At 45.3% G+C, this 27,469-nt stretch overlaps 1 protein-coding gene across 1 annotated transcript in view; it reads left to right on the top strand.

The window, feature by feature from the left end:
- Nucleotides 1-23,568, top strand: part of CHRD (chordin) — a 55,967-nt gene extending 32,399 nt beyond the window's left edge. Inside the window, exons 14-23 of the mRNA XM_039356514.1 lie at nt 349-593; nt 2,908-3,021; nt 10,673-10,873; nt 12,886-12,979; nt 14,663-14,716; nt 16,194-16,297; nt 17,537-17,639; nt 18,656-18,810; nt 21,340-21,433; nt 22,941-23,568. Of these exons, the coding sequence (XP_039212448.1) occupies nt 349-593; nt 2,908-3,021; nt 10,673-10,873; nt 12,886-12,979; nt 14,663-14,716; nt 16,194-16,297; nt 17,537-17,639; nt 18,656-18,810; nt 21,340-21,433; nt 22,941-23,011 (1,235 nt within the window). The 3' untranslated portion in view covers nt 23,012-23,568. The remainder of the gene's footprint in view (nt 1-348; nt 594-2,907; nt 3,022-10,672; nt 10,874-12,885; nt 12,980-14,662; nt 14,717-16,193; nt 16,298-17,536; nt 17,640-18,655; nt 18,811-21,339; nt 21,434-22,940) is intronic.
- The last annotated feature ends 3,901 nt before the right edge of the window (nt 23,569-27,469 follow it).

Below are 27,469 nucleotides of genomic sequence, written 5' to 3'. Positions count from 1 at the left end.
GAAATTGCTATATTATGTAGCCCTAGCTCTGATTCTCAAAAGAAATCCAGGGCCAGTTAAGACAGAGCAGTGTTTTTCAAACTTGGCAACTTTAAGATGCACGGACTTCAATTCCCAGAATTCCTCAGCCTGGTGTACGGGAGTTGAAGACCAGACTTCTTAAAGTGGCCAGGTTTGAAAAATGCTGGGTTAAAGAGCTTCCGATGTGCTACAGTAAGGCCTGGGCAGTATGGCAAGTGGTCAAGGATTGTGGGAGGTGGGAGCCAAAGCATTGGGTGCCTTTCCTTGTTAAGAGACCATAAACCGGCGACATTCTTGAATAGGCGACTTGTGTCTTTTGTCCTGTAGAACTTCCTATCCCTCTGGCTGGGCAATTTGTGTCCCCTCCGGTGCACACAGGCTCTGCTGGCCACGCCTGGGTGTCCTTGGACGATCACTGCCATCTGCACTATGAAATTGTGGTGGCTGGCCTGGGCAGGGTAGACGATGGCACCGTGACTGCGCACTTGCACGGTTTTGCTGAACTGGGAGAGATTCACGAGACCAGCCGCCCAGAACACAGGAGACTGTTGAGGAGTTTCTATGGCACGGAGGTAAGGGGCTAAGATGCAGCCTTTGGGCCGGAAATGCTTTGTCATGTTGTCTATCCATCCACCCATCCATTTATCTATCCACCCACCCACCCATCCATCCATCCATTCATCTATGTACCTACCTACCTCCTCTGTCTATGTCTGTCTATCTGTCCATCCATCCCCTCTATCCATCCCCTCTCTCTACCTATCTACCTACCTCTGTCTTTGTCTATCTATCTATCTATCTATCTATCTATCTATCTATCTATCTATCATCTATCTACTTATTTACCTACCTACTTCTGTCTATGTCTATCTGTCTATCTATCCATCCATCCATCCATCCCCCTCTCTACCTACCTACCTACCTACCTACCTACCTACCTACCTCTATCAATCTGCCTATCTATCTATCTATCTATCTATCTATCTATCTATCTATCTATCTATCTATCTTCTATCTACTTATCTACCTACCTACCTCTATGTCTGTCTGTCTATCTGTCCATCCATCCATCCATCCATCCCCCTCTCTATCTACCTACCTATTGCTGTCTCTGTCTGTCTGCCCGCCCATCCACCCATCCATCTATCACCCACCTCTATCATTATTATAAATAACCCAACATGTCTAGTAATCCTCCTTCCTCCTCCTACTTCCCCCATAGCAACAACTTTGTGAGGCAGGTTGGGCTGAGAGCGAGCAAGTGCATAATAGGAAAAATTCCTTGTGAGTCTTTGCTAGTTGTGGGATCCTCCCTGTTGTGTGACATGTGATGTTACCACTCGGCAGTAAAATGCAAAGACTTTCCATCTGCCCTGGGGCAATTCCCAGGGTGGGTATTCAGTGAACCTCTGGCAGAAAAAATGCAGGAAAATGAAACAAACTCAAGAAAATTGACCATAGGTTCCATTCTGGCATCACCCATTCTTTCCTTGGGCTACTTACCAAGAAGGAACTCTCTGAAAAACTTAAGCTGGCAGACCATTAAACCGAGAGCAGACAATTTCATGCCTAATGCACACATACAAGCCCACGCAGAGAACTATTGCAAGCACGTAGCTGGAATAATCAGTTATGGAAGAGTCACCATTCGTACAAGTAGACCACATATGAGCCCAAATTTTTGGTTGTTAAGTGAGACATTTGTTAAGTGAGTTTTGCCCCATTTTACGACCTTTCTTGCTCACAGTGGTGAAGTCAGTCCCCACAGCTGTTCAATTAGCAACACCGTTGTTAAGTGGAGTTGGCTTCCTCAGTGAATTTTGCTCGTCAGGAGGTCGCAAAAGGGGATCGCGTGATCTGGGGACACGGCAGCCATCATAAATAGGAGCCATATCAACAGCCTAAGGGAGAAATATCAACAGCCTAAGATATGCAGATGATACCACTCTAATGGCAGAAAGTGAAGAGGAACTAAAGAGCCTCTTGATGTGGGTGAAGAAGGAGAGTGCAAAAGTTGGCTTGAAACTCAACATTAAGAAAACCAAGATCATGGCATCCAGCCCTCTCAATTCCTAGCAAATAGATGGGGAAGAAATGGAGGTAGTGACAGATTTTATCTTCCTGGGCTCCAAGATCACCGCAGATGGGGACTGCAGCCAAGAAATTAAAAGACGCTTGCTCCTGGGGATGAAAGCTATGGCAAATCTAGACAGCATACTAAAAAGCAAAGACATCACCCTGCCAACAAAAGTGCATATAGTCAGGCCATGGTTTTCCCAGTTGCAATGTATGGCTGTGAAAGTTGGACCATAAGAAAGGCTGAGCGCCAAAGAATGGAGGCCTTTGAACTGTGGTGCTGGAAAAGACTCCTGCGAGTCCCCTGGAGTGCAAGGCGATCAAACCGGTCAGTCCTAGGAGAGATCAACCCCAATTGCTCTTTAGAAGGCCAGATCCTGAAGTTGAAACTCAAATACTTTGGCCACCTAATGAGAAGGAAGGACTCATTGGAGAAGGGCCTAATGCTGGGAAAGATTGAGGGCAAGAGAAGAAGGGGACGACAGAGAATGAGGTGGCTGGATGGAGTCACTGAAGCAGGAGGCGTTAGCTTAAATGGACTCCAGAAGATGGTAGAGGACAGGAAGGCCTGGAGGAACGTTGTCAAGATGGGGTCGCGATGGGTCGGACACAACTTTGCAACTAACAACAACAACAAGCCAAGGGTCTGAATTTTGATTGTGTGACTCATGGAGATGCTGCAATGGTCATAAGTGTGAAAACAATCAAAAGTCACTCTTTTTTCAGGGCCATTTTAACTTCAGTCGTAAGTTGAGAATTGCCTGCATACTGTCCTAGAACTTTGCTGAGGCACTTTTCTTTCCCTCTTAGGCCCAAGGAGTGGTGAAGGACCTGGATGCGGAATTCCTTCGCCACCTAGCTCAAGGCACAGCCTTCCTGCAAGTCAGCACCAAAGCAAACCCCCAGGGAGAGATTCGGGGCAAGGTAGGTCTGCTTTTTTAGCTACAAAAAGACTCTAATTTCCAAACCGTGTTTTTGATGGGTCCACGAATGCCTTTTGAACATGTGAAGGGTGATTTCCCCCCCTCCCCCTTCTTTCTAGGTTATAACCACAAGTAGTCTCCAAAAGCATTTGAGAGGAGGGAGGAATGCTTTCAGATCCGAGACAATCCCCCTTCCTCTCTGCAGAGATGAACCTATTGGAAAGTAGTAATAGCTGCAGGCCTGGAAGACTAAAACACACGAAGAACGGCTGCAGGACTTGGGTTTGGCTAGGCCAGGGGTAGAGGCAACCTTGGCTCTTTTATGACTCGTGGACTTCAACTCCCAGAATTCCTGAGCCAGCCATGCTGAGGGGTAAAAGAGGTTTCCATGCTGAGCCATGCTCAGTGTTTCAGTATTTGAGGGGCTGCCACAAAGAAGAGGGGTTCAAAGTATTCTCCAAAGCACCAGAGGGCAGGATAAGAAACAATGGTTGGAAACTGACCAAAGAGAGAAGCAACCTGGAATTAAGGAGAAAGTTCCTGACAGTGAGGACAATTAACCAGTGGAACAGCATGACACCAGAAATCGTGGGCGCTCCATCATTGGAGGTTTTTAAGAAGAGACTGGACAGTCACTTGTCTGAGATGGTATAGGATCTCCTGCTCGAGCAGAGGGCTGGACTAGAAGATCTCCAAGGTCCCTTCCAGATCTATTCTATTCTATTCTATTCTATTCTATTCTATTCTATTCTATTCTATCCTAATCTAATCTAATCTAATCTATTCTATATTCTGTTCTATCCTATCCTATTCTAATCTATTCTATTCTATTCTATATTCTGTTCTATTCTATATTCTATTCTATTCTAATCTATTCCTATTCTGTTCTATTCTATTCTATTCTATTCTGATGTCCAGATGTCGATTTAAACTACAGAAGAAGAAAAATGAGGAGAAATATAGAAGTAGTCTTCAAATATTTGAAGAGTCGTCATTCAGAAGAGGAGACCTACCCTCAGTTGCCCCAAAGAGCAGGACCAGAATTAATGAGGTCATTATAGGGAAGGAGCTTCTGGCTAAATAGAGGGAGACTCACTGTACAAGATATCAACCTGTGGAACCTCCAGTGATGCAGCAGCCACACCTTCTGGAGGCAAGTGGCCCACTGATTAATTGGATGAATTAATTTCTCCTTAATTCTAGGTTGGGTCTCTTTTTCAGAGAACTGAAGCAGCTCTCAAAGCATAAAGCCTTCCATCTGTTACTTCTTGTCCTACCCTCAGTTTCTCTGGAGAATAGGTTGATTCTCTCTTCTTTGTGACAGTCCCCCTCTTCCCCCCCCTCAAATATTGAAAGACTGCTGTCATATCACCCCTCATCCTTCTCTTCATTAGGCTAGACCAGGGGTAGGCAACCTTGACTCTTTTATGACTTGTGGACTTCAACTCCCAGAATTCCTGAGCCAGCCATGCTGAGGGGAAAGCGAGAGGTTTCCAAGCTGAGCCAGGCTGGCTCAGGAATTCTGGGAGTTGAAGTCCACAAGTCATGAAGTGGCCTAGGCCTAGGCCAGAGATAGGCAACCTGGGCTCTTTTATGACTCGTGGACTTCAACTCCCAGAATTCCTAAGCCAGCATGGCTCAGCTTGGAAACCTCTCCCTTTCCCCTCAGCATGGCTGGCTCAGGAATTCTGGGAGTTGAAGTCCACGAATCATAAAAGAGCCAAGGTTGCCTACCCCTAGGCTAGACATATCCAATTCTTGCAAACATTCATTAATGCGTTTTAGCCTCTAGCCCCCTAATCATCTTTGTTGCTCTTCTCTGCACTCTTTCCAAACTTCTCAACATCTTTTTTTTTTTTTTGTATTGTGGCGAGGAAAACTGGATGCAGTATTTGAAGCGTGGTCTTATCAAGGCATTATAAAGTGGTATTAACCCTTCATGTGACCTTGATTCTATTCCTCTGTTGATGCAGCCTAGCACTGTGTTGGCTTTTTTGGCAGCTGCAGCACACGGATGGCTCATATGTAAGCGATTGTCCACTAGGACTCCAGAGAGCCCTCTTTTTTTTTTTTTGAAAACAGAATAACAGACTTAGAAGGAACCTTGGAAGTCTTCTAGTCCAACCCCCTGCTCAAGCAGGAGAACTTGTACCATACTTGACAAGTGGCTGTCCAGTTTTGTTAAGTCTCCAGTGTTGGAGCATTCACAGCTTCTGGAGGCAGGTTGTTCCACTGGTTAATTGTTCTCACTATCAGGAAATTTCTCCTTAGTTGTAGATTGCTTCTCTCCTTGATTAGTTTTCATCCATTGCTTCTTGTTCTGCCTTCAGGTGCTTTGGAGAAGAGCTTGACTCCCTCTTCTTTGGGGCAGCCCCTGAGATATTGGAACACTGCTATCATGTCCCCCCTTGTCCTTCTCTTCATTAAACTAGACATACCCAATTCCAGCAACCATTCCTTATATGTTTTAGCCTCCAGTCCCCTGATCATCTTTGTTGCTCTTCTCTGTATTCTTTCTAGAGTCTCAACATCTTTTTTACATCATGGTGACCAAAACTGGAAGCAGTGTTCCAAGTGTGGCCTTATCAAGGCCTTGTAAAGTGGTATTAATACTTCAGGTGATTTTGATTCTATCCGTTGGTTGATGCAGCCGAAGACGGCGTTGGCGTTTTTGGCTTTTCTGATCTAAACGTTGACACTAGAATGAAATAAATAAAACCAAAAGTGGAGCTGAGCTTTTGGACAATCCGTACCAGGATAGATTCTCAACATTCTTTCTTTCAAGGAAGGGCATCGTTTGAAAAGTCAGGTTGAAAAGGCTCTCTAAACCTGACAGGAATTAAAGTCACAGAGAGAGAATTTAGAAAAATTACTCTCTTTTCCTCAGCTGGTGGGAACGTTTAGGAGTGTGGCGAGTTGCCAAGGGTTGCCGTGTGCCAAAATCTTAAACTCTACATTGTTTGCATTCTTAATCACTCCAAGGAGAGGCATTTGCTTGCTCCCCAGACAGATGGAAATTCCGCAAGTGAAGCTTTTCTTGGCATGGAAATAAAATAATGAGACATGCGGCATTATTATGATGGATGTTTGCATAACCCTGAATGACATAGAAGGTTTGGGGGGGGGGTGATGGTGGTGGAGTGGCGCAGACCTTTCTTAGCTATAAAAATAAGAGAAATTGTCGTAATTGATAATACGGTTTGTATCTTGTTTTTTTCAAACCCAGATTTGCTTCCATCCCTCATACGCTCTAAGTAAGTTGTTTGTTTAAAGTTCAGAAAAAGGTGTTAGCTGATTGTTTGCATACAAGAAGAGGAAAAATGACAAGAGCACTGTTTCTCAACCTTGGCCGCTGAAGATGTGTGGACTTCAATTCCCAGAATTCCCCAGTCAGCAAAGCTATTTGTCTGTTGCTTTGTGTCAGTGAATATATGCATTAGGCCAGTGTTTCCCAGCCAGTATGTGGGGACTTCAACTCCCAGAATTCCCCAGACATTGTGAGGACTTCAATTCCCAGAATTTCCCAGACATTATGTGAGGACTTCAATTTCAAGAATTCCCCAGCCATTATGTGAGGACTTCAACTCCCAGAATTCCCCAGACATTATGTGAAGACTTCAATTCCCAGAATTTCCCAGACATTATGTGAGGACTTCAACTCCCAGAATTCCCCAGCCATTATGTGAGGACTTCAACTCCCAGAATTCTCCAGCTATTATGTGAGGACTTCAACTCCCAGAATTCCCCAGACATTATGTGAGGACTTCAACTCCCAGAATTCCCTAGACCAGGGTAGGCAACCTTGGCTCTTTTATGTGGACTTCAACTCCCAGAATTCCTGAGCCAGCCATGCTGAGGGGTAAGGGAGAGGTTTCCATGCTGAGCCATGCTGGCTCAGGAATTCTGGGAGTTGAAGTCCACCAGTCATAAAGCGGCCTAGGCCTAGGCCAGGGGTAGGCAACCTTGGCTCTTCTTCTTCTGGGAGTTGAAGTCCACAAGTCTTAAAGTTGCCAAGGTTGAGAACCCCTGCCCTAGATAATTTAGACTTCACAGTACTTAACAGCCCTCTCTAAGCGATAGGACAGAGTCAGCACATTTTCCCCCAACAATCTGGGTCCTCATTTCACCCACCTCAGAAGGGTGGAAGGCTGAGTCAACCTTGAGTCAGTCAGGATCGAATTGCTGGCAGCAGGCAGAGTTAGCCTGCAATGCTGCATTCTAACCACTGTGTGTCACCAGGCTTTCTGTTCCCATTTTGGGGGATATTGTAGCAAGCATGTTACTCTGAAGGTAATTCTGCTCCCATTTAAGCTTCTGGCTTTGACGTGGAGATGCTGAGAATCCAGGGCAGAGAACTAGTTGGAGTAGACTAGTTGGACTAAACTACTCCTAGGGGTGACTACAAGGGAGGGCTAAACACTTGTAGCTACTCCCAGTTTACTCTCAAGAGGTAACCAGTGCTAAAATGATGATCAAGAACTTAATGTACACCCAATGTGGACGATGTGTGGCATTTTAAAGAAAAAAATTGTCACAAAATTTGACCAAAAGACAAAGCATTTTTTGGCTGAAGGCCCTTGTCAAGCCCTCTCACCACTTTCTTTCTTTCTTTCTTTCTTTCTTTCTTTCTTTCTTTCTTTCTTTCTTTCTTTCTTTCTTTCTTTCTTTCTTTCTTCCTTCCTTCCTTCCTTCCTTCCTTCCTTCCTTCCTTCCTTCCTTTCCTTCTTCTTCTTCTTCTTCTTCTTCTTCTTCTTCTTCTTCTTCTTCTTTTTCTTCTCCTCTCCTCCTCCTCCTCCTCCCCTCCTCCTCCTCCTCCAACAGAGTCTCTCCATCACTGGGATGTTTGCGAAGGCAGTTGTTTGTCTGCCACACACCTTATCCTGGCTCAGGACTAACATTGCTAGCGGCTTCCCAGAAACCACGTTTGGCTGGAAGGCGGCAAAATCCTCTTGGCATCAGCTATCAGTGCCAGGATGTGTTTTCCCTTCAGCGGTTGCTGAGTGGCTAAGATGGAAAGGAACTGGGCATTTCCATGCTGGCAGTTCTGCAGGAAAATGATTTATTATTTATCTATTTGCTGGATATATTCCCCTGTCTGTCCTCAGTAGGTGAAAGCGGGCGACTTTCATAACCTCTTTTCTAACATTGCCTTCCCCGCAACAGACACGTGAAGGAGTTTGCATCAAAAGGGAGAAACTGGAAACACCAAATTATAGGTTTTGCGGGTGTAAAAGCTTCACCAGCCTGGGGTATACAGATAGTCCTCAACTTACAACTTACTATTTTGAGTCGGCATCTGAACCCCAGTACCAAAGTGATTCTCAATATTGGAGTAGGACTGAGTAGGCTGAATTAGTACCGTCGTTCCCATTTCATTCCATCTTTGCCACAGGCCTCTTTGACTTCCCGTTTGACTTGAACAGGTGAAGACTCAGTGAAGGAGGCCACGACACCCTTGCAAGTTAACATTTAGGCACAGAGCATCTTTGCTCTTTATTTAAATCGGTGTGTCAAGGTCCCGACAGACAGAGACGAATAAAGCAGAACTCCGAGGATTGAAAATTCCTCAAAGAACATGTTTATTAGTTGCAAAATATCGGCACAATCTAAAGTGAAACCAAGTCTGAATACACAAGTACCAATTGCTGTTGTTGTTAGTTGCAAAGTCATGTCCCACCCATCGCGACCCCACGGACAATGTTTTTCCAGGCCTTCCTGTCCTCTACCATCTTCTGGAGTCCATTGGAGCTCACGCCTCCTGCTTCAGTGACTCCATCCAGCCACCTCATTCTCTGTCGTCCCCTTCTTCTATTGCCCTCAATCTTTCCCAGCATTAGGGTCTTCTCCAGTCCTTTCTTCTCATTAGGTGGCCAAAGTATTTGAGTTTCAACTTCAGGATCTGGCCTTCTAAAGAGCAGTCGGGGTTGATCTCCTCTAGGACTGACCGGTTGATCGCCTTGCAGTCCAGGGACTCGCAGGAGTCTTCTCCAGCACCAGAGTTCAAAGGCCTCCATTCTTTGGCGCTCAGCCTTTCTTATGGTCCAACTTTCACAGCCACACGTTGCAACTGGGAAAACCATGGCCTGGACTATACGCACTTTTGTTGGCAGGGTGACGTCTCTGCTTTTTAGTATGCTGTCTAGATTTGCCCTAGCTTTCCTCCCCAGGAGCAAGGGTCTTTTAATTTCTTGGCTGCAGTCCCCATCTGCGGTGATCTTGGAGCCCAGGAAGATAAAATCTATCACTACCTCCATTTCTTCCCCATCTATTTGCCAGGAATTGAGAGGGCCAGATGCCATGATTTTGTGGCCTTTAGGTCCATCAACAGACCATGGGAAGCTAACAAGCACCTCTGTTGATCTTGTGGATTTGAAGCTTCTTCTTTTTCTTCTTCTTCTGATGTATGCAAGTACCAATTACCCAATTACAAAGTATAATGTCCCACCCACAAAACTATGCAATGTATTCATTGGGCGGGCTTTTTTATACCACGCCCAGTCCCTAGCCGCAGGAGCAGTAGATGACCTGGGTTCCTACGGGACAGAAGATTATTTTGACTAACGAAGCAACGGGGCGATCCCCCCTTGCTCCGTTCTATGTGGCAATCTAGAATGAGAAAAAAAATGGCTGCAGCCATGCTTCATTGTCGAATTGACACAGTGTTTCTCACCCTTGGCCACTTTTTGTGGACTTTCAAGTCCAGAATTCTACCAGCTAAGGGATTCTGGGAGTTGATATCCATTTCATCTTAACATTGGCAAGTTTGAAAACATAACTCTAGCTTTTCAGATCCAGTGCTTTTCCGGTAGGTTTGACGACAAGTATAATAATAATAATAATAACAACAACAACAACAACAACAACAAAGTTGGAAGGGATCTTGGAGGTCATCTAGTCCAACCCCCTGCTCAGGCAGGAAACCTTATACCATTTCAGACAAATGGCTGTCCAGTCTCTTCTTAAAAACTTCCAGTGTTGGAGCATTCACCACTTCTAGAGGCAGGTTGTTCCACTGGTTAATTGTTCTAACTCTCAGGAAGTTTCTCCTTAGTTCTAGGTTGCTTCTCTCCTTGATTAGTTTCCATCCGTTGCTTCTTGTCCTGCCTTCAGATGCTTTGGAGAATAGCTTGACTCCCTCTTCTTTGTGGCAACCCCTGAGATATTGGAAGACTGCTATCCTCTCATCCCTCGTCCTTCTCTTCATTAAACCAGACATATCCAATTCCAGCAGTCTTCCCTTATATGTTTTAGCCTCCAGTCCCCTGATCATTTTTGTTGCTCTTCTCTGTACTCTTTCTAGAGTCTCAACATCTTTTTTACATTGTGGTGACCAAAACTGGATGCAGGATTCCACGTGTGGCCTTACCAAGGCGTTGTAAAGTGGTATTAACACTTCACGTGATCTTGATTCTATCCCTCTGTTAATGCAGCCCAGCACTGTGTTGGCCTTTTTGGCAGCTGCAGCACACGGCTGGCTCATATCTAAGGGATTGTCCACTAGGACTCCAAGGTCCCTCTCACAGTTGCTACTATTGAGCACGGTACCTCTGATTCATTAAGGCAAGCTTGATTTCTTTTTTTTTCAGCTGCTAGCTGGCCCTGCTCTTGATCTGTCTGACTGCTCACTTGTTTAATGGCCGCTGTTCTTCCAGGTTCACCTTCCCAACCAATGCAAGGCAGGGGGCCTCCGGCTGGCTTCTGAAGACCTAGAGAAAGACCTTGTTGGGGAACCAAGGCCCAAGGACCCCAAAGAGTTGAAGAAAGACGCCTGCTTTTTTGAAGGTCAACATCGGCCTCATGGCTCCCGCTGGGCCCCCGATTACGACAAGAAGTGTTCCGTATGCACCTGTCAGGTAGGTGGGAAGACCATGGCGAAAGACGCACAGGTAGTCCTTGACTTACGACCACGATGGGACACAGCATTTCTGTTGCTAAGCGAGGCGGTTGTTAAGTGAGCTTTGTCCCATTTTATGACCTTTCTTGCCACAGTTGTTAAACGAATCGCCGCAGTTGATAAGTTAGTAACACGTTGTTAAGCGAATCTGGTTTCCCTGTTGTCAAAAGGTTGGAAAAGGGGAATCACGTGACCCCCTCCCCAGGATGCTGCAACGATCGTAAATATGAGTCAGTTGACAATTGTCTGCATTTTGATCACGTGACCCTGGGGATGCTGCAACGGTCGTAAGTGTGAAAAACGGTCATAAGTCATCTTTTTCAGCGCCGTTGTAACTTTGAACGGTCACTAAATGAACTGTTGTAAGCCGAGGACCACCTGTTTTCTGGAAGAACTGAAGCATCCCACTAGAACAGGGCTGTCAAACTGCCGGCCCACAGGCTGGACGCATCACGACAAAACCACGCCCGCCCTATTGCCAGCAATGGGGAAAAAGTCACATGACGTCGCGAGTTTGACATGTCTGATCTAGAAAGAAAGTTTTGTGTTTGAGTTCCCATCTATGCTGAGTCTGGGTTTTAATTTTTGTTTTTTCCACACTAAGCCAGGGAAAAATTGGGGGGAAATCCTGTGCGTTCTCTCAAACGGAACACCGCAAGATAATCAAGTATTCTGAGCCTACAGGTAGTCCTCGACTTACAACGGTTTGTTTAGTGACTGTTCAGAGTTACAACAGCACTGAAAAAAAGTGACTTATGAGTATTTTTTATACTTATGATCATTGCAGCATTCCCTATAGTCACATGGATCAAAATTTGGATGCTTGGCCACTGACTTGTATTTATGATGGTTGCAGTGTCCCGGGGGACATGGGATCCCCTATTGCAATCTTCTGAGAAGTAAAGTCAATGGGGATGGCAGATTCAGTTAGCAACCACATGAATAGGAATAGGAATAGGAATAGGAATAAGAATAGAATAGAATAGAATAGAATAGAATAGAATAGAATAGAATAGAATAGAATAGAATAGAATAGAATAGAATAGAATAGAATATATGGAATGGAATGGAATAGAATAGAATATATGGAATGGAATAGAACAGAATATATGGAATGGAATAGAATAGAATAGAATACAATGTGGAATGGAATGGAATGGAATAGAATAGAATAGAATAGAATAGAATAGAATAGAATAGAATAGAATAGAAGAGAATAGAATAGAATAGAATAGAATAGAAAATATGGAATGGAATAGAATAGAATAGAATAGAATAGAATAGAATAGAATAGAATAGAATAGAATATATGGAATGGAATGGAATGGAATAGAATAGAATGGAATGGAATAGAATAGAATAGAATAGAATAGAATAGAATAGAATAGAATAGAATAGAATAGAATAGAATATATGGAATGGAATGGAATAGAATAGAATATATGGAATGGAATGGAATAGACTAGAATAGACTAGACTAGACTAGAATAGAATAGAATAGAATAGAATAGAATAGAATGTGGAATGGAATGGAATGTGGAATGGAATGGAATAGAATAGACTAGACTAGACTAGAATAGAATAGAATAGAACAGAACAGAACAGAACAGAATAGCACAGAATAGAATATAGCAGTGATGGCAAACCTTTTAGAGACCGAGTGCCCAAAAACTGGCCCCACCCCCGTTCCACCCCCTGCCCCGCCTGCCCGCAGGGCCACTCACCACCTCCACGACCCGCCTCAGATCGCCCAGGTAGCCCAGCAGCGCCATGGTGGCCACGACCTCTGCCCACGCCCCGCAGCATCAACCAGAAGACCTCCAACGTCCCTCCCTGTTCTTCAGTCATTCTGCAAGCAAACTCAGCCCAAGTGGAGAATAAAATCCTGGTTTGCCAGTTCTAATCGCTCTTCCTTCTATTGTTGTTGTTTTTTTTTTTTCTTTTCCCCTCTCTCTCCTTCTGCTTCCGCAGAAGCGCACAGTGATCTGCGATCCGGTCTTGTGCCAGCCTCTTAACTGCTCTGAGCCAGTCCATCAAAGTAACCAGTGCTGCCCTGTGTGCCAAGGTAACTCGGGCAGGGCAGGATTAAGCCTGTGGACGGGACGCCAGGCTCTCTGTCAGATACTCTGAGGATAGTCAGAGGGATGGAGACCGGGGAATTGAGAAGAAAAGGGGAGCAAATTCCATGGGATTAAATCTCAAATGGGGCAAAGAGTCCCAGGTATATCATACTGCCAACTGTACTAATTGATCAGCATGCGACCTGACCCCTGCTTTGCCCACACCTGCCAGGCCGCTCCTTGCTCTTCTTGTTGTCCTCTGCCCTTTTGGTGGATGGCCAGGAACATTTCCAGATGAAGCCCCTCCTGTTTTTTTATCTTCTACCAATATGGGGCCCATTTTCAATCCTTGAAACCAAAATAAAGTTGATGTAGAGCAGGGGTGGGGAACCTCGGCTCTTTGATGACTCGTGGACTTCAACTCCCAGAATTCCTGAGCCAGCCATGCTGAGGGGAAAGGGAGAGTTTCCAAGCTGAGCCATGCTGGCTCAGGAATTCTGGGAGTTGAAGTCCACGAGTCATCAAAGAGCCAAGGTTGCCTACCCCTGAGGTAGAGGCTGGTGCTGTGTTTTGAACCAGGGTTGCGTCCCTGTCTGGAGAGGGAGGGAGAGATATAGTTATATAGACAGGGGAAAGGAAGAGTGAGGAAGGGAGGGAGGGAGGGAGGGAGGGAGGGAGGGAGGAAGGAAGGAAGGAAGGAAGGAAGGAAGGAAGGAAGGAAGGAAGGAAGGAAGGAAGGAAGGAGATGAAGAAAAGGGGAGGGGGAGGGGGGAAGGAAGGAAGGAAAGGGATGGAAGAAAAAGGGAGGGAGGGAAGGAAGGAAGGAAAGGGATGGAAGAAAAGGGATGGAAGAAAAATAGGGAAGGGAGGGAGGGAAAGAAGGAAGGAAAGAAGGAAGAAAAGGAAAGGGAGGGAAGAAAAGGAAGGAAGGAAAAGGATGGAAGAAAAAGAGGAGGGGAGGGAAAGGAAGGAAGGAAAGAAGGAAAGGGAGGGAAGAAAAGGGAGGGAGGGAGGGAAGGAAGGAGATAGATGGGTGTGTAGATGGAAGGAAGGAAGGAAAGGGATGGAGGAAAGGGGAGGGGCGGGAGTGAGGGAAAGAAGGAAGGAAGGAAAGAAGGAAAGAAGAAAAGGGATGAAAGAAAAGGGGGAGGGAGGGAAGGAAGGAAGGAGATAGATGGGTGAGTAAATTGAAGGAAGGAAAGGAATGGAAGAAGGGGCGGAGGGAGGGAGGGAAGGAAAGAAGGAGATGAATGGATGAGTAGATGGAAGGAAGGGAGATGGGTGAGGGAGGAATTGCCTGGATGGATGATGGGTAGGGAGGAAAAGAGGAGGGGAGGGGAGGGGAAGAGGGGAGAGGGGAGGAGTCAGGTAGGTGATTGACAGAGCCTTTAGAGAACAAGGGAAAGGTCTGCATCGTGGACAGGACACCGTTCCAGGTAGAAAAAGGACATCTGCATTTTAAAGTTAGGGATGTCTGTCTCCCCACACCTTTAGCAACTGCAGTTCAGAGCGTGAGGGGGCACTGCCCCACTGGCGAGAGGGCTGGGTCAAGCTGCCCAAGGCAGGCCGGGGAAGAGGGAAGCCCCCCCCCCTTGCAGGGGAATGTATCTGCCCCAATCACAGCCGATCCTGTTTTTTTTCCCCCTCCTGCCCATAATGCATCTATGCAATCCTCTCTCCTTGAATAGAGCTAGCAAACGAAGAACAGAGAAGAGCAGAGAAAATCCGAGCCAGCAGCGAAGGTAAGGGCAAGAGCGGCTGGCTGAGCATTATGGGTCTTCTGGAACAGCAAATTCTCTTCAGGTGTCAAGAGTTGGACCGGGCCTCAAGGGTACCAAGAGATTTTGTACACGTACCACGGAGCCCATGGGCGACGGGGGGGGGAGGGGTCCTTATTGCTCAGGGTCAAGTGGTCATCAGAGCTAAATTGAAGTGAAATCATGGTTCCAGTTTTTATTAACAAGAAGGTTGTGTTAGGGCAGTGGTTCTCAACCTTTTTAATGCCGCGACCCCCCAACCGGTCGTAAGTCGAGGACTACTCAACCGGTCGTAAGTCGAGGACTACTCAACTGGTGCAGCACCATTTGCAGAATGGGACCTTTGGCGGGCTCAGCAGGGCAGAGACAGCCTGGACAATTCCTATTGGCTTTTGAAAGCCAATAGAATTAGACTCTATTCAAGAGAGTCTATTCTATTGGCTTTCGAAAGCCAATAGAATAAAAGGGAGTAGCACAGCTAAGGAAAAGGGAGAAAAAAATGGTGGACTGCATTGTTTGGCGACCCCCGTGAAATGGTCGTTCGATCCCAAATGGGGTCCCGACCCACAGGTTGAGAACCACTGGCCTACTTGAAGGACCATTCACAAGAAAGATAGATTATGGTTTGGAGAAGATGGATTGATTATATTCAAAAGAAATATGAAACTGAAAAGTATGACCTTGCTTTTGAGTAGATTTTAGATAATTATTAATGGTTTCAATTATATTATTATTTTTGTTTTAATTTGTTAATATTTGATTTGAGAAGGAGTTAAAGTGTGTTATGGTTTTGATTGATAGTATAATTGGTTTATGTTAGTTAGATTATGTTTGTTTATTTGTTACCCTGTAATCAGCTCTGGGAAGTGGGGGAGGGGGGGACGGGGTGAGGGGTAGGGGGGTTTATATTGTAATAAATTTGTAAAACTTTTAATAAAAAAAAAAGACTTGTGGACCTCAATTCCCAGAATTCCTCAGCCAGCCATTCCGCCTGGGGAATTCTGGGAGTTGAAGACCACAAGTCCTAAAGTTGGCCAGGTTTGGAAACCCCTGGTCTAGTGAACCCAAAATACTAAGGCCATAGCTAGTTTCTATAACTGTGAACTGCCCGACCCACTTTAGGCTGGACCAGGGGTGGGGAACCTTGACTCTTTTATGACTTGTGGACTTCAACTCCCAGAATTCCCGAGTCAGCCTGGCTGGCTCAGGAATTCTGGGTGTTGAACTCCATAAGTCATAAAAGAGCCAAGGTTGCCTACCCCTGTCCTAGGCTATCCCACAGCCTCAACCTTTCCCTGCATTCCAAGTATCGACTAGATCTAATCCTGATTTGTTTTTTTTTGAGCTTAGCCAGGGCTTACCCAAGAAGAGATGAATCTTGGGGACTACAGCTCCAACAGTTATGATCTATGTTGTGTTTAAGATTTAAGGCAGCTGCCCCGATCCTCTTTCTCTATCTTAGGGTGCTATTTTGATGGTGACAAGACGTGGAGACGAGCGGGCACACATTGGCATCCTGTAGTTCCCCCGTTTGGGCTCATCAAATGCGCGATTTGTACCTGCAAGGTAGGAGGGGAACATCAACCAGACAACTGAAAGCCTTAACCCAGCTATTGAATTAACCCAGTTCCTGCATTTGCCCAGTCCGTTGAAACTATAAACAAACTTAATGGACTGGAGTTGGGCACCATATGAAACTCCAGAAAAATGAACAGAACTTTGTATGTTGGGCAAGGATCTAGCACTGATCTGGTTACATGAGTTTTGGAAACTCCAGTCCAGATGTTCCTTAATCTTCCTCAATGTTTCATTTTCATCGGACAGATAAACCTGTTGCAGGAAACTAGGTATGTCAAGTGTAACAAAGAGAAGGAGAAGCTCCTCCATACCTGTTTGCCCTCATTCCTCGCTACAATCCTGTTTGTTCTTGAGGATTCCTTCATCTAGATCCGGGGCTGCCAGTTCTAAGCCAGCTTTTCTCATTGTCGTGCTCTATTTCTGTCTTTGGAATATGCAGTAGCTATCTGAGCCATCATTACTGCTCACGGATTTTACCAGTCTGGTGACATTTGGCCTAAATTGCAAGTTTTGTTTGTCCAATAACTGTCCAACTGTGAAGAATTAGGACCACACATTAAGTTCCAGTTAAGATTCATTGCTCAAGCCTATTCACAAGAATGTAGTCAATTGATGGTCTAGCAGCTGCAGCACAGAGGTACTGGCTCAGGAATTCTGGGAGTTGAAGTCCACGAGTCATAAAAGTGCCAAGGTGGCCTACCCCTGGTCTAGCACTAAATTGGTTAGATAACAGTTAACGGAATTCAAGGGGGGGGGGCTGGACCGCTTGTGGCAACATAATGACTCGAGACTGATTCCTCACTTGACTCCGCCCGCTATACCATTTCGGACAAATGGCTGTCCAGTCTCTTCTTAAAAACTTCCAGTGTTGGAGCATTCACCACTTCTGGAGGCAGGTTGTTCCACTGGTTAATTGTTCTCACTGTCAGAAAAATTCTCCTCAGTTTTAGGTTGCTTCTCTCTTTGATCAGTTTCCATCCGTTGCTTCTTGTACTGCCTTCAGGCGCTTTGGAGAATAGCTTGACTCCCTCTTCTTTGGGGCAGCCCCTGAGATACTGGAACACTGCTATCATGTCCCCCCTCGTCCTTCTCTTGGTTAAACTAGACATACCCAATTCCAGCAACCGTTCTTCGTATGTTTTAGCCTCCAGTCCCCTGATCATCTTTGTTGCTCTTCTCTGAACTCTTTCTAGAGTCTCAACATCTTTCCCATCTGTGTTTTCCCAGGGGGCCACGGGAGAAGTTCACTGCGAGAAGGTGCAGTGTCCCCAGTTGGCCTGCAGTAACCCCATCCGGGTCAACCCATCGGACTGCTGCAAGCAATGTCCAGGTATGTTAAACCTGTCAGAAGCACCTTGCTTCTCTTGCTAGCCAGCCCGGTCACAGTACCATCATACATCATACCAAACATAAGATAAGGAAATGATTCCCTCAGGAGCAGCCCCCACTTCCTCAAAACGCTCCTTACAGAGAAGTCCTCGAGTTACAACTGTCATTGAGTCTGGCAAATACGGGTGTATCTCATGGCGGTCACAAAGCGGATCACCGCAAGACTGGACCTGTTTTTAACCACCGTTTTTGGGGTGGTGGTTAAGTGAACGTCTCCCAGTCCTGCGGGGCTGGGGAATTCTGGGATTTGAAGTCCACCCATCGTAAAGTTGCTGAGTTGGAGAAACCTTGTGGTAAGCAAAGTGGTGGTGATTCAGGACATTGGAGGCGCAGTGTTTAAGAATTCAGGATTGCAGGCTGACTCTGCCGACTGCCAAGAGTTCGATCCTGATGAGCTCAATGTTGACTTGGCCTTCCGTCCGTCCGAGGTCGGTAAAATGAGGACCCAGATTGTTGGGGGGCAAATATGTTGACTCTGTAAACCACTTAGAGCAGTGGTTCTCAACCTGTGGGTCGGGACCCCATTTGGGGTCAAACGACCATTTCACGGGGGTCGCCAAACAACGCAGTCCGCCATTTTTTCCCCCTTTTCCTTAGCTGTGCTACTCCCTTTTATTCTATTGGCTTTTGAAAGCCAATAGAGCAGGCTCTCTTGAATAGAGTTTAATTCTATTGGCTTTCAAAAGCCAATAGGAATTGTCCAGGCTGTCTCTGCCCTGCTGAGCCCGCCAAAAGTCCCATTCGGCAAATGGTGCTAGTCCTCAACTTACGACTGGTTGAGTAGTCCTCGATTTACGACCAGTTGGGGGTCACAGCATTAAAAAGGTTGAGAGCCACTGGCTTAGAGAGAGCTGTAAAGCCCTGTGAAGCGGGATATAAGTCTAAATGCTATGGCTATTCTAGCCAATATCCTCCTCTTCTGCTCTTTCCATGTTCTTCATACTCTTTTCTCCCCAGCCTCGGAGAAGACCTCATCCCTGCTTTCCGACATGATGCAGGCTGACGGTCCCCGAGCTTGCAAGTTTGGGCGGCAATGGTACATGCACAACGAGAGTTGGCACCCTATAGTGCCCCCTTTTGGAGAGATGAAGTGCATCACCTGCTGGTGCCTGGTGAGTATGGAGGCATCGGTGACAGCAGGCGCTGGAAATTTCACGGTCAACGTCAGCGGGGAGCTTGGAGACGGGAATGTCTCTCTCTTAGGAGATGGCTGGTATCCCAGCGGGTGGAAGAAACATATAGGTAGCCTGTCAACGTTGCTAACGTCGAACGTGCTTGCTTTGACAACATATGGAGATGCAGCCATTTTCCTTCTTCTGTTTTACTCTTAGAATTAGAGTTAGAATTAGACCAGTGGTTCTCAACCTGTGGGTCGGGACCCCATTTGGGGTCGAACGATCATTTCACGGGGGTCGCCAAACAACGCAGTCTGCCATTTTTTCCCCTTTTCCTTAGCTGTGCTACTCCCTTTTATTCTATTGGCTTTTGAAAGCCAATAGAATAGCCTCTCTTGAATAGAGTCTAATTCTATTGGCTTTCAAAAGCCAATAGGAATTGTCCAGGCTGTCTCTGCCCTGCTGAGCCCGCCAAAAGCCCCATTCTGCAAACGGTGCTGCACCAGTTGAGTAGTCCTCAACTCACGACCGGTTGGGGGTTGCGGCATTAAAAAGGTTGAGAACCACTGAATTAGATGATACTGGGGGGGGGGGAGGAATGTGCCTGGGAGTTTAGTTAGACATAACAATATGTAACTAGGGTGTGAACCAAGTTGTTTTGAAATAAGAGATGATAAGAAATGGCACCGGAGGGAAAGCCTGCATTTCAAACTAATTGGAGAATGTGATTTATGACTGTTAATTAGAGGAGGGAATTGTTCTTGATACTATGTGCTCAGGGGAGGGGAATTCAGATTTTGGCTTAGTGTCCTGGTTCCGACAGATAAAACTTTTCAAAGAACTTTGAGGCATTGTTTACTTTAAAGAATCTTTATGGTAAACAGTGCCTCGAAGTTCTCTGAAGAGTTTCATCTGTCGGAATCATGACATAGCCTTGACTTACAACAAGAGCCGAGGTGGCGCAGCAGTTAGAGTGCAGTACTGCAGGCCACTTTAGCTGACTGTATTCAGCAGGTCAGCGGTTCAAATCTCACCGGCTCAAGGTTGACTCAGCCTTCCATCCTTCCGGGGTAGGTAAAATGAGGACCCAGATTGTTGGGGGCAATGTAAATATATATATACATTGCTTACTGGTGTACACCGCTTAGAGAGTGCTTGCACTTAAAGCGGTATATAAGTCTCATAAATAAATAAATAAATAAATAAACAGGTCGTTTAGTGGCTATTCAAAATGGTGACCTAGAGGAAGATTCGGCTGTGAAATTGGACAAACAATGGACTTTATGCTGTCTGCACAGCAAGCCCTTATTACTTCTGTAAATTACTTATATAAAACTCTATAATGGAGTTAATAGGTCTGGTTGTCAGCAAGACAGACATTTCTGGGCCATTAATATTGGCATAATGTGAATATAATTCACAGATGATATATTCTGCAGCTACGTTTTTTCCAACTTGTCTGGAATAAGGGGGAGCCAGTTCCAGAGTCTGTTCCCACAACACATTTAAAATGGGTCACAGGTAAGGTATTGGGGGAAGAACAAAAGGAGTCAGCTGACTAAATCAGGGGTAGGCAACCTTGGCCCTTTTATGACTCGTGGACTTCAACTCCCAGAATTCCTGAGCCAGCATGGGGGAACTATGGCTCTTTTATGATTTGCGGACTTCAACTCCCAGAATTCCTGAGCCAGCCACGCTGAGGGGAAAGGAAGAAGTTCCAAGCTGAGCCATGTTGGCTCATGAATTCTGGGAGTTGAAGTCCGCAAGTCATGAAGGGGCCATAGTTCCCCCATGCTGGCTCAGGAATTCTGGGAGTTGAAGTCCAGGAGTCATAAAAGAGCCAAGGTTGCCTACCCCTGGACTAAATTCACCCTCAGGGGTCAGTATTAACCCCAAAGAAATCTAGTCTTGCAGAGGGTTAAAATAACCCAATTAGTTATAGTGCAGAAACAGCAGCCTCCAACCCCAAAAGAGGAGAAGAGCTGAAGCCGTTTTCCAGAACCAGTCTAGAGGTAGTCCTCGACTTATAACTGTTCATTTAGTGACAGTTTGAAGTTACAACAGCACTGGAAGAAGTGACTGATGATCGTTTTTCACACTTAAGCTCGCCGCAGAATCCTTCAGGGTCACGTGATCAAAATTCAGACACTTGGCAATTGGCTCATATTTACGACGGTCGCAGTGTCTCCCCGGGGTCACACAATCCCCTTTTGCAACCTTCGGACAAGCAAAGCCAGTGGGGGAAAAGCTGGATTCGCTGAACAGCCGTGTTCCTCACTTAACAACTTCAGTGATTCACTTAAACAACCGTGGAAAAGAAAGGTTGTAAAAAACGGGGCAAAAACTCACTTAGCAACAGAAATGTTGGGCTCGGCTGTGGTCATAAGTCGAGGGTTGCCTGTATTTCAGCCTGCACGATCTGAAAAGCACGCCGTCCAATTGTGGTCTTCTTGGGGATGTGGGGACCTTCTGTAATCCTGGCTCTCCTCCAGCAAACTTTGGTTGGTTTATTTTTTTAAATTTCAGTCCGGACAAACGCATTGCCAACGTCAAGAATGCTCTCCGACTTCTTGCTCCAAGGAAGAAAAAAAGGGGGACTCCTGTTGCACCCAGTGCCAAGGTGAGTCTTAGCACAAGGTTGTCTTGGAGGAGGCACAATACAGGTAGTCCTCCACTTACAACAGTTTGCTTAGTGACCGTTCAAAGTTACAATGGTACTGGGAAAAAAAGCAACTTATCACCCTTTTTTCACACTTACGACCGTTGCAGCCTCCCCCTGGGTCACGTGATCAAAATTCAGATGCTTAGCAACTGACTCACATTTATGACCGTTGCTGTGTTCTGCGGTCACATGATCCCCTTTTGTGACAAGCAAAGCCAATCGGGGAAAGCCGGCTTCACTTAACAACCGTGTGACTAACTTAACAACTGCAGTGATTCACTTAACAACCGCGGTGAGAAAGGTCGTGAAAGGGGACAAAGCCTACTTAACCCCTGTCTTGCATAGCGACGGAAATCTTGGAAATCTCAGTTGTGGTTTGTGAGTGGAGGCTATTTTGGAGTCTTCCATTAGCGTTTTATAAGGATTTTATCAATATTTTAATTGTGCAGCACCAGCGTTATTACAGAGCTGGGCGACCTTTATATGTTAAATTAAAAAAAAGGAGTAGGCCAGTACGTCCAATGAAGTAGGCTAGGCTAGGCTGCATTCACAGAGGGAGAGAATCAAGATCACGTGAAGTGTTAACACCATTTTACAACGCCTTGGTAAGGCCACACTTGGAATACTGCATCCAGTTTTGGTCACCACAATGTAAAAAAGATGCTGAGACTCTAGAAAGAGTGCAGAGAAGAGCAACGAAGATGATCAGGGGACTGGAGGCTAAAGCATATAAGGAACGGTTGCTGGAATTGGGTATGTCTAGTTTAAGGAAGAGAAGGACGAGGGAGGACATGATAGCAGTGTTCCAGTATCTCAGGGGCTGTCACAAAGAAGAGGGAGTCAAGCTATTCTCCCAAGTACCTGAAGGCAGGACAAGAAGCAACGGATGGAAACTAATCAAGGAGAAAAACAAGGGGGACCTTGGAGGTCATCTAGTCCAACTCCCTGCTCGAGCAAGAGAACCTAGTCTAATGAAGAAAAGGACAAGGGGTGACCAGATAGCAGAGTTCCAATATTTCAGGGGCTGCCACAAAGAAGAAGGAGTCAAGTTATTCTCCAAAGCACCTGAAGGCAGGACAAGAAGCAATGGGTGGAAACTCATCAAGGAGAGAAGCAACCTAGAACTAAGGAGAAACTTCCTGACAGCTAGAACAATTAACCAGTGGAATAACCTGCCTCCAGAAGCTGTGAATGCTCCAACACTGGAGGTTTTTAAGAAGAGACTGGACAGCCGTTTGTCTGAAATGGTATATAGGGTTTCTTGCCTGAGCAGGGGGTTGGACTAGATGACCTCCAAGGTCCCTTCCAACATCATCATCATCATTATCATCATCATCATCATTATTATTATAATTATATCCTCCCATTTTTGTTGCTGCCGTCAACATATATGAGATGCCTGCCCTCCCAGTTCTCTTTTTCACTATCCCCCCCCCATTTTTTGTTCCCTCTTTGTGTCCTGCAGCATCAGAGACCCTTCAGGAAGAAGCTCAAGGGACCTTTGGAGGGGTGACCAAGCGCTCCTGGGGACATTAACCAGCCAGCTGAAGCCCAGGAGCGTGAGAGCTCCAAAGATATTCTAGAGTCGCCTGGAGTGGGATCTTTCGGGGACCTCCTTAAAGCCACTCGAGGTTTGATGGTGCTCTCCAAGCCACAGGAGGACCTTCAGATCTTCTTGCAGAAGAAACATCTCTCCATTCTCCTGAGCAGATCTGCCTCTCCTCCACCTGCGGGCAGCCACGGGACTGACTGAGATCTTTTGCACCTGCTTCCGTGAGAAGAAATGGCATTTGTGGGTTCCTTGAGGAACTGGGAGTTGACCTCAATTGCCTGGGGAAGCGTCCGAAACCCACTGGAGTTTCACTCTGAGCAGTCAAGCCCATTCTGGGATGGACCTGTGAGTCTGTCCAACTCATGGAGGCCCCCTTCCATATCCCTAGGAACGCAGCATTTTGATGCCTTCATCTTAATTTCACACATTTTGGATACGGGACCCCTTCAAAAAAAACCATGTTACTTGAATGTCTGCAGAAGTTCTCAGTCATCCAGGTCATGGTTGACTCAAAGGTGCTTTTTGGGACATATTGCTTATATCAGGGGTCTTCAAACTTGGCCCTTTTATGACTTGTGGACTTCAACTCCCAGAATTCCTCAGCCAGGCACATGTGCCTGGCTGAGGAATTCTGGGAGTTGAAGTCCACAAGTCATAAAAGGGCCAAGTTTGAAGACCCCTGGCTTAAATCATACCCAACATTTATCCAAAGGAGGGGAAGCAACTCTTACCCAAAGTAATATATATATATATATATATATATATATATATATATATATATATATAAAATGTAAAATTGTCCTCCTTCACTGCATTTTGAGGCCAGAAATAAGGTCTGGGGGAGGGGGGGGTTTTCTATTGGTTTCATTTTGTTGTATAATTTATGTTGTCCGCAGCCAATTCAAAACGGAAGGATTGATATGGAAGATGAAGTATTTATTTTTTAAAGAGAGGATCAATGGAGTAAAGTGCGGGTTAGATTGAGCAAATGCTTTGCGCCTGTGCCAATTCCCTGTTTTCCCCCCAAGGGTTTTAAATCCCGTGGGAATTTCCCTGGTTGAATTAAAAGCAGTTTGTAATGGAAAGGGAAACAAGGGTTACCGTATCCCTCTTGCAACATCCTTGAAATCCCCTGGGAAATTACCAGCTCTATCTCAATTGCGGAAAACCACAAGCTTTTTGCAACTCGCTGTCAGGTGCAAGCAATCAGAACCACTTGTGAATACAGGTAGTCCTTGACTTGCAGCAGTTCATTTAGTGACCGTCCAACGTCAGAATGGCACTGAAAAAAGTGACTTATGACCGTTTTTCACACCGATGACCCTCGCATCCTCCTCATGATCACGTGATGAAAATTCCAGCGCTTGGCAACTGGCATGAACTTATGACGGTTGCAATCTCCCGGGGTCACATGATCCCCGTTTGCGACTTTCTGACAAGCAAAGTCAAATGGGGGAAGCCAGATTCACTTAACAACCATGTGACTATCTGAACACGGCAAGCAAGATGGTAAAATGGGGCGAAATTTCACTTCACTGCCTCACTTAGCAACATATATTTTAGGCTCAGTTGTGGTTGTAAGTTGAGGATGACCTGCAGAAGCTTTATTGTCACCTGTGTTACAAAAATCTGGACGGACGGACTGAATTCCGCTGTGAGTGGCCAGATAAGACTTCAGAGATTCTGTCAGCCTATGACACTTTCTGCAGTGCAAGGGTTCTAGGCTAGTTGCCCTCTTAACACCTTCCAATCTAGCTCAATTGTCCACCATGCTCAATTGTTGACTTACAACAGTTCATTTAGTGACTGTTCAAAGTTACAACTGAAACAAGAGACCCTTTTTCACTCATGACCACGGCAGCATCCCCTTGGTCACATTGTCAGAATTCAGACGCTTGGCCACTGACTCGTATTTATGACAGGTGCAGTGTCCTGAAGGCCCCGCGATCCCCTTTTACAGTGGTTTGTAATTAAATGGTGGTTTATATTACACTATATCTACAAATATACAATAGAAATAAAATACAAACACGTGGTGAAACAGGAAACTCCAATACACAGCAATTACAGCAGTCAAACTGACAAGAGAGAAAGGCTCCAGCAAAAAAAAACTTCCCTTTTATACTCAGACTCTTAAAGGGATACATACACCTGCGGACGAGAGAGAAAGACTCCAGCAAAAAAACTTCCCTTTTATACTCAGACTCTTAAAGGGATATCCACACCTGCTGAGTCATTCTTATTATTGCATCATCCACATTACACTCCATCTTTACATAAGCTGTTTAGCTGTTAAAATCATTACCCTGACAAACCATTTGTCTGAAATGGTATAGGGTTTCCTGCTTGAGCAGAGGGTAGGACTAGAAGATCTCCCAAGCTCCCTTCCAACTCTGTTATTCTGTTATCTGCTGAAATCTCCCCGCTAAACTCAAAAGGCCAGGCCACAGCTCTATAACTGGGCTGAGTAAAATCCAGTGCTGAAATGACACAAGAGGACTTCCCATACATGGGTTGCAAAAATCTAGTTGATGGCCAGATGGCAGCAAAGAATTAGATTTTAAAGTATGGCATTGCTGCCATCTAGTGGCTGGATGTTTTTTTCTCACGCTGCTTCTCACAGTTACACAGCTAAACCCAGAGCCGTAAGCTCACTGCAGTTTTCAACCTGGTTTTTTTTTTTTTGTCCCTAGTTGCTTTAGTTATAGCAACAAAAGCGTGCAGGAGAAGATCCTTATTAATCACTCAGCTTGCACCCACTTTCCATTCTGGGTCAATTAGTGGAAAGCCTGAGATTCATCAGAAGCCTCCCAAGTCCTTATTTTACGCCGATATCAGTGACGTTTGAGTGACTTCACCAGGTTTCGCTGGCTCTTCTGCATAAATTCCCAACTTTTATTTAGTTTATCTTTCAGCTCTGCCAACCCAGCATTTCTGCCTGGGAATATTTGCAATTTAAAACAAGATTGGCCTCTGCTCTCCTGTTCTAGATTCAAAAGGCAACGAGATGGGTTGATTTCAGCTTCATCTGGTCTGGAGAGGCAGAAGTGGTCCCACCGCACGCACAAAAGATGCTTCCCCATCACAGTCTAGGGCTGCATCTTCCAGATGCATCCAATTGGATAGGAGGAGAGAATTATTAATGTAGCTCTCCATGAAACTCAAAAGAAGGGGGCTGGGTGGGTTTAAAAATTAATGTGCTGCTAAGCAGCAGAGATGGTTGTATAATTATGTTTAGACACACTTAGCCCTGACCCTAGTTTCTGATTCGCCACACAGTAAACCATCTATTAAACCCGTGATATGGGTGGGCGCAAATCCTCCACGACAAAAGTAGGTTGGTTGGTTTAATTTCTATCCCGGTCTTCATTTGAGAGCCTAGTTAGATTACATGGGGATTCCTTATCGCAATGATAATGATAATGATAACCTTTATTGTCGTTTTTTTCCTGTGGGCACAACAGCACATTAAAAATGAAATTTAGTTGCTTGCTCTCAAGCGTACACATACATAATACATTTAAAAATATACTATATGCAACATATGTACAGACCTACACCCTTATATATAAGTAACATATAAATATTAATCACTGTCGATCTTGAATACATAACGGAAGGAGGAAGCTTGAGAGTTCACAAGGTTAATACTGTATGGAACAAAACTGTGGCTGAATCTGGGTGTTCTGCTTTGGATACCACGGAGCCACAGAGCAGAATGTGATGCGGTACAAATGTGGAGGGTAGATTGGGCTCAGAATTCCTGGCCAGAGTCATCAGGGAGAGATCGTGGCTTGGAAAAAAAACAACGAAGCAGGTTTGGATATAAGAAGAGGGTCTTCTACAGGATTGCCGGATGGACTAGAAAGAGCTACAAGCCATGTTGGTCAACCTCGACCATTCATAAAGATGTGTGGACCAACTTCCTGTAGAAGAAGATTTACTTGTAGTCCTCAACTTTCTGTTGCTAAGCGAGATGGTTATTAAATGAATTTTGCCCCGTTTTACAACTTTTCTTGCCACAGTTGTTAAGTGAATCATTGCAGTGATTAAGCCAGTGACATGATTGCTAAGTGAATTTGGCTTCCCCATTGACTGTAGATGATTCTGGAAAACAGCTTCTGCTCTTCTGATTTTTTCTTTTTGGGTTGGATGCTGCTGTTTCTGCAGCATAACTAACTGGGTTATTTTAACCGTCTGCAAGACTAGATTTGTTTGGGGTCACTGGAGATTTTTAAGAAGAGACTAGACATTCACCTATCTGAGTTGGTATAGGTTCTCCTGCTTGCGCAGGGGGCTGGACTAGAAGACCTCCAAGGTCCCATTCTATTCTATTCTATTCTATTCCTATTCTATTCTATTCCTATTCTATTCTATTTATATTTCTATTCTATTTCTAGTCTAGTCTAGTCTAGTCTATTCCTATTCTATTCTATTCCTAT

The sequence above is a fragment of the Crotalus tigris genome, unplaced genomic scaffold (genome assembly GCF_016545835.1).
Source record: "Crotalus tigris isolate CLP2741 ecotype Arizona unplaced genomic scaffold, ASM1654583v1 scf7180000018825.4774228, whole genome shotgun sequence".
In the NCBI taxonomy this organism is placed as follows: domain Eukaryota; kingdom Metazoa; phylum Chordata; class Lepidosauria; order Squamata; family Viperidae; genus Crotalus; species Crotalus tigris.
This window is presented reverse-complemented; position numbering and strand designations above follow the sequence as displayed.